The 11090-nt window shown below is 29.7% G+C and overlaps 1 protein-coding gene across 1 annotated transcript; it reads left to right on the forward strand.

Annotated features, from left to right (window-relative positions):
* The first annotated feature begins 3477 nt into the window (after window positions 1-3477).
* Window positions 3478-6141, forward strand: LOC105774284 (uncharacterized). The gene is made up of 6 exons (XM_012596729.2): window positions 3478-3731; window positions 3828-3884; window positions 4564-4717; window positions 5138-5235; window positions 5335-5400; window positions 5801-6141. Exons 1-6 carry the CDS (start codon window positions 3603-3605, stop codon window positions 5834-5836), a joined length of 540 nt encoding a protein of 179 aa, XP_012452183.1. The 5' UTR covers window positions 3478-3602; the 3' UTR covers window positions 5837-6141.
* The last annotated feature ends 4949 nt before the right edge of the window (window positions 6142-11090 follow it).

Below are 11090 nucleotides of genomic sequence, written 5' to 3' on the forward strand. Positions count from 1 at the left end.
ATAAATCCCCTTGATCATGCAAAGATTCGAACACAAGACCCCTAGCATATTTACACTCCACTTAACCACTAGACCAGCAGGACCATTCTGACATATTTTATCAACATTTATTTATAAGCCTACTGATTAGAGATAGGGGTTTATTCATTTAAAAACAACAATTTGCCCAAGCTAAGGCTTGAACTTGGGACCTCACACACACACCCAGAACACTTAACCACTAAACTTGACAGATATTTGTGTAACAAACAGACAAAAATAAATATATAAGGGATTTTTGGGGTGTTACAATGCTAGTGATGAGACCTGTATTGAACAAGTGAGGATGAATAGAATCACCTTTTTTAAACTATGTGAGATGTTACAAACTTTAGGTGGATTGAAGTCGTCAATGAGCATACTTATTAATGAGCAAGTGAAAATGTTTTTACATATCATTTCTCATCACATTAAAATTCGAGTTATCAAGTATCACTTTAATAAGTTCGGGGAAACTGTTAGCAAATCATTTCACAATGTTTTAAATGTTGTCATACGCTTACAAGATGTGTTATTTAAAAAAACAGAGCCAATTACAGCTAATTCTACAGGCCTATGGTGGAAATGGTTCAAGGTATTGGATTGAGTTTCATATATAGCTTATACATAATTTAGTTGATTTAGATTTAAATATAGTATCCTAACCTGAGGTTTTATACATGTGATGTAGATTGCTTAAGTGCTTTAGATGAAACCCACATCAAGATTAGGGTTTCAACAATTAATAAACGTAGATATCGAACGTGAAAATGTGATATCTCAACAAATATGTTAGGTGTTTGTATACCAGATATGCATTTTGTTTATGTTCTTCCTAGTTAGGAAGGTTCTGTTACTGATGGACGGGTTTTTCAAGATGCTATTAGTAGGAGACATAGACTAAAAGTTCCTCATGGTAAAGTGCAAAATTAGAGGAATTTGAATTAATTTTTAAGATCATACTTTTTGGGGAAATTAACCATGATAAATAGTTATTTTATAGGTTGTTATTACCTAGTTGATGTTGCATACACAAATTGTGAGGGATTTCTTGCACCTTTTAGAGGAAAAAGATATCATTTGAATGAGTAGCGTTAATGTTACTAGCCAAGTACTCCGGAAGAATTTTTCAATATTGAACATGCTTCAGCGCGTAATGTTATTGAGAGATGCTTTAGGTTATTAAAACTTAGATGGGGAATACTTAGAAATCCATCATTCTATCCTGTGAGGGTGCACAATAGAATCATTATTGCATGTTGTTTGCTCCATAATTTTATTCAAACCTATATAAGTCTGGGTCCTATTGACGCGGAGTTGGGAGAAAGATTACCTAGTAATATGATAAATGACAATGAACCAAATATCGTAAATATTCATCCATCGGATGCATGGGCTAATTGGAGGATGAAACTAACCAATCAAATGTTTGATAAATGGCAAACATCTAGAAATTAGTTAGGTTTAGGGTAAAATAGTAAACGTTAATTTGTTTATGTTATTTCATGTATCTAGTTTATGAAACTTTGGTGGTGTCTGAATTATTTTTTGCATTGTACTAGACTTGTTGAATTATAATTTATTTTCTTTTGATTCATCATGTGTTATAATTTTATAAAGTGTTGACTTTTTGATTCATAATATTGAACTTAATTTTAATTTGCGTTTTTCTTAAAATAGTTATGTCAGGTTTTTTACAATCAAGTGTTTCTTCTCAAAATTCTTGAAGAACCAAAAGGAAATGGGTTTCAGAAGAAGATGATTCGTTGGTTTCCTATTTGGTTGACTTGCACAATGTTGGAACCTTTAATGCAAATACGAGATTCAAAGCCGATTATTTAAATGAGCTGGAAAAAATGTTAGAAAAAGTTTTACCCCATGCTATGTTGAAGGTTAAACTTAATCTTGAATCGAGGATTAGGACATTGAAAAGGGATTGGGCAATTATTTATGACATGCTTAGTGGAAAAAACAATAGCGGTTTTGGTTGGGACGAGCATCGGCAGCTTGTTGTTGTTGAATATGCTGTGTGGAATTCATATATAAATGTAAGAATTATTTCAAGTCTTTATTATCTTGTTTTGACCAAACTTATATCTAATATGGATTCGTCATTCTTTATAGAGTCATTAAGAAGCCGGTCAATTCAAGCATCGTAGTTTCCCTTATTATGACAAATTTACTGCCATCTATGCAAAAGATCAAGCCACTGGGAAAGATGCTCAAACAGGCGCTGATATTATTGTAGAAATAGATATTGAGGATGTAGCTACTACAAATACTCATGAAGAAAGAAATGATTTCCATGGATGCGAAGCTAATGTTTCTTTGGATGACATGGATCTTTCAGCTACACAACTGCAACAACCTAGAAACCAAGGTGATTCCACATTTTCAAAGAAGAGAAAAAATATTTTTAATGCAAGTTATCATATTTCTTCTACTTCATTTACTGATGCTGCCACTTAATTGGCGAAAAACATATGAACCATTGGCCTTGAAATCTGTAGGAGTTTTGCCTCCGAAGTGCTAATTCAACAAAAGTAAAAAATGACCATTCAAGAAAGTGCTCTAAAATTATATCCAATGTTATGTGAAGTAGAAGGTTTAACTGAGGATGAGCGCTATCGCAAGTTGAGCAAAATTCCAGACCATTCAATGCAAATGTTCATTTTCTTTAGTTTACCTTCTTCTGTGTGATTGGAATGGGTCAAAAGATTTCTTGCTGACCATTAAAAATCATGGTTGTGTTGATGGTATTTCGGTAACTTTTTGTATTTGTAATATTTGGATGGTATAATGACATGATAGAATGTCATTAAAATGTTGTAACTTTTTGATGTTGTAAAATTTAACATATGGATTATGATATATAAGCTAATGAAATCATGTAACTTTTTGTTAATATATGAATATTATGTTTGGATGTGAAATATAATTCTCAAGCTATTTATAACTTCTAATATTTTGTTTTTATTGTAGAATAATTAAATTATTTGTTCCACTAATGATATTTTAGCAAATTAAATATGTATTGCGTTTAAAAATAATAAAGTAGGTTATATATTATTTTATAATATTATATATTATGATTTTTTTAATTCATATAATAATTATATTAAGAATATTGTTAAATTATATATTATTTTATTAAATTGTATTTAATAATTATGTTAAAATATGATTAAATTATTTATTATTATTTTTAATAAAATATATTTAACAATATTTTTATTAAAATTTAATAACAATAATGATCTACCTAAAATTTTTTTGTTAAGGGTACTTTGGTCATTTAAGCCAGTTTACTTATATTATTATAACATTTATTGTATTCAACTAAACACAAGAATATTATTAGAGTTTTATTCTATTTTATTTAACCAAATAATTAAATTATTAATTAGGGTTTTATTTTATTGCAACTCTAATATATTATTGCTCTATTCAATTAGAACCTTCCTCCGTTATAGCGATCTAATCGTAACCTTACACCTTGAATGTTCGGATATAGATGGGTATCGGATCCATGAAGAGCTCTAATATATTTTAGTGAAAGGAAATTAGTCAGAAGCAAAAGGACAATGGAGAAGGGAAAAGGAGTACTGGGTGCCGGCCGAAGATGGGCCGTCGATTTCTCTGATAATTCCACCGCTCCTTCATCGCGTGACATCCCCGATCCCCCCGGCTTCACTCGTGCTTCCGTCGATCAGGTTCCCCTTTTTGCCTTTTCTCATCTCAAATGAACAACTCGCTTTCAATTTTGTTATTATGATAGGGTTTCAACTTCACCTTTGTGTTTTTGACAGGACGATTCGGCTGTGAGTCGCCAAAAGAAGGATGCTGAAGCCAATTGGAAAGCTCAGGTACTTTTTTTCTCTCTCTGTAGTTTACTTAGTATCGAAGAACAGTAAGGAGATGCTTAATTAACGATTTGAGTTGGTTTCGTTTTGCATCTTAAAGATTTGAAGTATTCAACTGTTAGGGATTTAAGTGTTTGTGATGAAAACTTTTGGATCAATTCAACTGCAAAACTGTAGTCACAAACCATCATTAAGTAAATTTAATGGATCTATAGGATTGAGTTCCAGCATCTGAGAAAATGTTTACAACATTTGTCTGGTGCCACTTCTATTTAGAAATTACGTACTAAGGTCTGTATTGTGGCAAAGCAGCAGCCACTGGCTATTTAATGATGCATGGATTGTCGAGGTTCTTAGTTTACTATATCTATGACCTTAAATCAATTGTAAGTTCAGTAGGTGTTTCATAGTACATTGAGTTGTTGTTTAAAAGAAAAAGGTAAAGGGGAAGCAGAGATTTCTTCTCTTGTTGCATGGTTGAGGTCTAGTGATTGATTGATTCAGTAGACGGACATAGTATTTGATGGCAACATTGAACTATATCAATGAAGTTTTTTACTGGTTGAGGTGGTCATTTAGGTAAGAGTTCCATTTTTGCAATTAGGTTTTCAAGGTAAAAGCAGAGGCACAATATGGAAAAATATAACTGATTTAAGATTATATTTCTATTACTTTTGAACAGAAAGCATGGGAAGTTGCACAAGCACCTTTCAAGAATTTGCTAATGATGGGCTTCATGATGTGGATGGCTGGAAGTACAGTGCATCTCTTCAGCATTGGTATCACTTTTTCAGCACTTTGGCAACCTATTAGTGCTCTTCAAGGGGTTGGGAAGGGTAAGCTAAGCTATGATTTTTATTTTTCTCTTATGCTGTATTGTTAGTTAGGGATGTCTTTACCCTTTGTTCTTTATTACTTGTTCTACTCATAAAAGTAGTGAAACAGTCATAAGAGGAAAGATTAAGAGGGGCAAGTTATCCTAACCAAGAATGAAATGCTAAACCCTTATAACTGCGAGGTTACTAATGATTTCCACTTAAGTATTCTGAAGAAACCTATCCAGTTTACTGCTATATCTCTCCTTTTTATCGGTAGACATAGTAGCTGATTTCCCTCTTGTAAAGTGTATACAATACACAAGCAACCTCCAGCCCACCAAGTGCCACCAAAGGCTAGATTTTCTGTTCTTCAGATGTTATGGTTGTGCAATTTCTATTTCTAGGTTGATTCATCCAAATTTCATTTTGATTTTGCAGTTTTTGAGCCGTATAAAGACAATAAAGTAGAGCTTCTTGGACCTAAGTTGCTTTTCATTGCCCTTAATTTGGGTGGTTTAGCACTTGGTGTTTGGAAGGTGAGCTGCATTTACCTTTGCATCTTCTTAGTGGAATTTTCAAAACCTGCGTTTTCTAACCCTTTGCATTTTCTTACTTTGTTTCTTATGTTTTGGCAGCTTAATACATTGGGACTCCTTCCTACACATGCATCCGACTGGGTGTCATCCTTGTCCCCAGCTCAGGTTTATCCCTTCTTCCTTTTTGCTTCTTGCAAACTTAATTTTCAGATCTTGTTCCAAGAACTTGGCAAAATCCAGCAATTAAATTTTTAACTGAAAATTTAAAGGGAGGAGGCAGGATTAGTGAAAGCTACGTCACATCAAAAGTAACGGCTGATGATGTTTGATATTTTCTGGGAATATTTTGTCGTGGATTTGATTTAAAGTGGGGAGGGAGTTACTTGCTAATGGCTATTTAAAATCTATTTGAATTGTCTCAACAAATTTATTCATACTTGTTAAACATATTTGGCTGTCATTGTTATCAAATGGTTAGACTTAGAGTAACTAATGCTCTGCCTTTGTCTATGGTGTTATATGGAGCCTTCTACTAACTCTAGCTTTAAATTGATCAAATTTGCAGGAGGTTGAATATTCAGGTGGGGGTATTCCTCTGTAATATCGCCTTCGTGCGTCTTTGATTCTCAGACAAATTTCTGGTGCCAGTGAGGGGAAGTTGCAAAGATAGGTAGAAAGAATTTGGATGTTTATACCTATGTCTTTTGGAGATGTAGAAGAGGAAGACCACTATAGATTTTCATTCCCCCCGCCCCCCCTTCCCTCTTAAAATTTGATGAACCATGTTGCAATGTTGCATGGCATGATTAAGAGATGTAGAGGTTTGTTGTATTTTTATATAAACTTGCTAAAATCTTAAACTATGCTAAAAAAATTGATGCTATGTAATAAAGAGAATATTTAATACATGTGCTAAAATAATTAGACATAAAATAAAGAATAATTAGTACAATTTTAAACTTAAATATAAAATCAGAAAGATGAGTAAAACTTTTTTTCAAAATAAATTAAAATATTTTTTGTGTTAAAAATAAGTTATGGTAGTGATCAATTATTGCTAATTAAAATTAATTTATTGCTATCTTTTTGACTAAACTATGGTGAAAAAATAATTCTTAAAAGCACAATTGTTTCTATTGTTGGGATGGTGTAGGGATTCAAGTCTTGGCAAATTCAACGCTTTCACATTTTGGTTTAGCTGGGAAGGATTAGAGACAGAAATCTTGAACGTATTCAGCCACGGTTTCACACCGAGTAGAAATAGACAAAGACTTCAAATCAAACTGTTTTTCTTTTTCGTCAGAACATGAGGAACTTATGTGGACTTGGAGGATTCTATGATGGAATGATATTATCAATGAAAAAGAAATGTAAGGTTTAAATTGGAATGTGAATCAAGGGTAACCGAATCAAATTTAACCGATTTAGATTGGTTTTAAATTTTTTTATAAAGAGAAAATATTTCATATAATATTCCAAAGTTTTTGTTTTTGCTTATTTAAATAAAAATAAAATTCGACTTAGATAATCATAATTGAGAACCGAATTGAATTGAATTGAATATAATTAGGTAATAGTTAAAATTACACCGAATTAAATAGACTAAAAATCAAAATCGAATTGATGGTTTGAATAAATTTGTTCGTTTTTTCAATTATTTCCCGGTGATGGGAATGTGCCTGAACCACTTAAGCCTATAATTTGATATAAAGTTTGAAAGATAATGAGAATCAATATTTTTGTCTTTGCTTTGCATTTCATTAGCCAATCCAATGGCATGGAACCTATAAATTATCTAAATTGCAATTATTTGATTAGTGGTTTCAACTATATATCATGAATTCAACCTACGCTTCTACTTCTTCCTATCTCCAACTTTTAACTCAAAATAAAATATCATTTATAGAGTAATAAAAGTTTAAATTATAATTAACTTTAATGACATTTTTCTAAAACTCGATTAAATTAATTTATTTAATAATAGTTATACTAATTTAGTAAAGCTCTTGTAATAAAGAGATCTGTTAAATATTTTCAACTCTTTATGTATATGAAATAATATTTGGTATATTAATAATGAAGTTTTTAAATTCGCAAATAGAATCAAGAGTGGACAAATGTTTTATAAAAGTATAATTAAATATTTTAAAATGTAAATATTAAAAAAACATATAACAAATTATTTTTTTAATAACCACATGACAAATTTTTAAAATTACTTCTACAAAAAAGTAGTATATATATATATATATATATATATATATATATAAAGTTGAAGAATTACATGATAATGATGATGATAAATCGTGAACCCATCCACCTCTCGTTTTCTATGGCTGTGGTAGCTGTGAGAGAGATTTCAGCACTTACCCACCATCATCACCATCGCCACCACCATCCACTAAAACGATATTTGATTGGCTTAAAAGAAAAAAAGGGATGATACTTAAAAGATCAAACTCAGTCTCTGCCAAAAGATTCTAATTTTGCTAATGCATTGCCCACTCTTACTTTATACTATGGCCTTTGAAGTAGGACAAGGATTAGCAGCCATTCTTCCAAACTAAATTGAGGACCCTACTCTTCCATGTCTTTCGTTTGCACATAAAATGACCTGCACAACCTTTGAAGTAGGGTTAAGAAAAAGAATTAATCGCATTGTTTGGATGGTTTTTAGAATATAATTAAAAAATTACGATTAATTGAATTAAATAGAATTTTATTTTTATTTAATTTATAATTATAGATATTTTATATTGAAAATAATTCAAAAATCTATATAAAAATATGACATTAGAGAGAGTGATTATTTTTATTTAATTCAAGAATGAATATTTAACAAACTTCTGGTTTGGTATTTACCAAAATCTTTATTTAATTTCCAAAAGGGTCAGTCAAAATCTATTGAATGAATCAAAAGATATATTTTCATTTGGATTCATTCAGATATCATTATTTTGAATTTTAAATTATTTTAATGGTAAATATTTAGTATATTAATATAAAAATTAAGATGCGCGTCTTTTTAAAATATTTTATCATATTCATTTAAGACATTTATCAACTTTTGTTTGTGGAGTCTAAAACTCAATTGATAATTTGAATTACATGTTTTTTCAATCACAAACGAAGGAAGAGATCTTGACCCACGAAATATTTTTTTCTCTCTTCATAAAAATAAAACTTTCAATTTAAGTTTTTAGGTTTTGATTTTAACCCTTTTGAAGAATTAATAATTTAATTTAATCGGTTTTAATTCCAAATTTTTATAAATTTATCTTGACTCTCTTAAACAAAATCTTAACTTGGCCTTAATCAATTCGGGATTTGGTTACTTGATTATTTACTTGGGTTTAATTAACAAATAATTAAAGCATTGTGTTGTATTAAGTGGAGTCAATTATTTGTTAGGTGCATGTTTGGGGAGTTGCCCTTTTCGATTAGCATTAATATAAATTTGGACCCATTCCTTAATTTTGGCAAGCTACAAAAAGCAGCTAAGCTTGAATTTTGATCAACCAAATCCCTTATAAATTTTAATTTTTGCCTCCTCCTAAATTTTGATTACTACAGTGCATGCTATTTTTTTATTTTTTATTTTAACTTTATAATCACATTTAAAAATATTTACTTAAAATAAATTATTATAAAATAACACACTAATACCAATATACTTCCATCAATACTGATTTTAATAATTTTCAAAGTAATGGGTGCTAATTAGGGGTGAGCATTCGATCAAATCGAATCGAAACTTTTCGAGTTAATTGAGTTTTCGAATATCATTTTATCATCCTATCTTTATTTGAAGTTTTCTCGAATCGAGTCGAGTGAGATGGAATTCAAATCGAATCGAATCGAATATATTTGTTCGAGTTAAATTTTAAAAAATAATTTTAGGTCATTGTAACCACTGTCACCCATCGTAATAAAATTTTCCACCTTAATCAAATTTTTTATTAACTTTCATCACCTCATAATTTATTTATTAATATTTTATATACTGGTTAGCTTCTTTGCTTGCTTAGTTGTTTCAATTATCTTCAGATTCTTGTCACTATGTATTTGGGAATTAAAAATATATTAAATGTAAAATATGATTTTTAATAAAATTTATTTTAAAAATAAAATGTGAAATTGATACCAATATAAAATTTTAACAAGAATATTTTATGGCATAATTAATAATTCAATTATAATATAAATATTCAATATGACTAAACAATTCAATAATATAAATAATATAAAATGTGAAATTTAATTTAATAATATAAATAGTAGATATAAATAAAATTATTACTATTTATGTTTAGTGATTTTTTTTTGGATAATTTTGATTTTTTATTTGAGAGTAAAGGGTGAGAAATAAAAGTTTAGGGGGAAAATAAAAAGTTTTGGGGAATAAAAATTTACGGGAAAGTAAATAGGGGGAGTAAAATTTTGGAGGGAAAATATTAAAAAAAAAAATTGGAAGGGGGAGGGTTTGGGGTAGATGAGAGGTGGGATGGGAAAGGAATAAAAGTTTTAGGGGAAAAGTGGGAGAGAGTAAAAATTTTGGGGGAAAATAAAAGGTTTTGAGGGTTTTTGGGAGTAAAATTTTGAGAAAAAGTAAATGGGAGAGTAAAATTTTTGTGGGAAATGGATTTTGGGTAGATTGGGGGGTTGGGAGGGAGGAGGAGTAAAAGTTTTGGGGGAAAGTGGGAAGGAGTAAAAGTTTTGAGGAAAAAGTAAAAAGGTTTGGGAGTTTGGGGTAAAAATGTAAAATATTATAGTTTGATATTCGAATTATTCGAGTTATTCGAATTCGAAAACTCAACTTGATTCGAACTCGAAATTTGAAAAAAAAATCGAGTTGATTCGAATAACTAGATTCGTTTAACTCAAAATTTGAAATTTTTTTCGATTTTTTCGAGTCGAATCGAGTTTTGCTCACCCCTAGTGCTAATTAAGCAAGTTAGGCAAAAGGGGACTTAATTGGACAACTCACGCTGCATTAATGAACACAAGTAATTAAACTATGCCCAAAATTCCAAAGCTTAAGCTCCTTCCAACTATTCTTTAAGACAGCCTTTATATTTTTCATGTCAATTGATGAAATGTGGGGTTTGTGGGTCCACTCTTTATTTCTTTTTTGGGCATTTTTAAAATTTAATTATTTAATTTAAGCTGTTTTAGTTTTAACCTTCTAAATATTTTACAATTTTATTTTGATTTCCTATCAAATGCTTTTTCTTTGGGATCATTTGAGCTTGTCACTCAAATTTTTGGATTTTGAGTTATTTAATTTTTAAAATTTAATCAATTGTTTTCCATTACAAATGGCAAACACCAACAGGAATCACAAGCAAATAACAAAATTATCCATTCATTTTAAGAACCAATGTTCTGTAAGTCAAACATAAATTAATTCCAATGTTCAAAATGGTAAATGTAGCTCATAAGTCCTTTTACTTTTATAAATAATTAAATTAAATTAATTTTCAATATTATTTAAAATATCATTTACTGTTTTAAAAGTTGTTTTATGTTTTTGCAAATAAAATAGTTTGTTTGGAGTTGAATTGTTAACGAAAAATAATATTTTTGTTTTTGTTTTAATAATAAATGCTAACTCTTTTATTATTTGATCTTATTTAAGTCTTTTAAATACTACATGGATTGAGTTTATTCATTTAATAGTAATTCAGTCCGCTTCAAAGATACTTTCACTTTTATCTTTTATCAATTTGTTGTAGTTATATTAAATTCTGAAGTGAACCGCTAAACAAATAACAAATTCTCTTAATATTATTTTCTCTAATTAGCCTAATATCTCACTTAGAACATAAGAAAGTAGTGTACTTAACCCATATTTT

Source organism: Gossypium raimondii, chromosome 6 (genome assembly GCF_025698545.1).
Source record: "Gossypium raimondii isolate GPD5lz chromosome 6, ASM2569854v1, whole genome shotgun sequence".
In the NCBI taxonomy this organism is placed as follows: Eukaryota; Viridiplantae; Streptophyta; class Magnoliopsida; order Malvales; family Malvaceae; genus Gossypium; species Gossypium raimondii.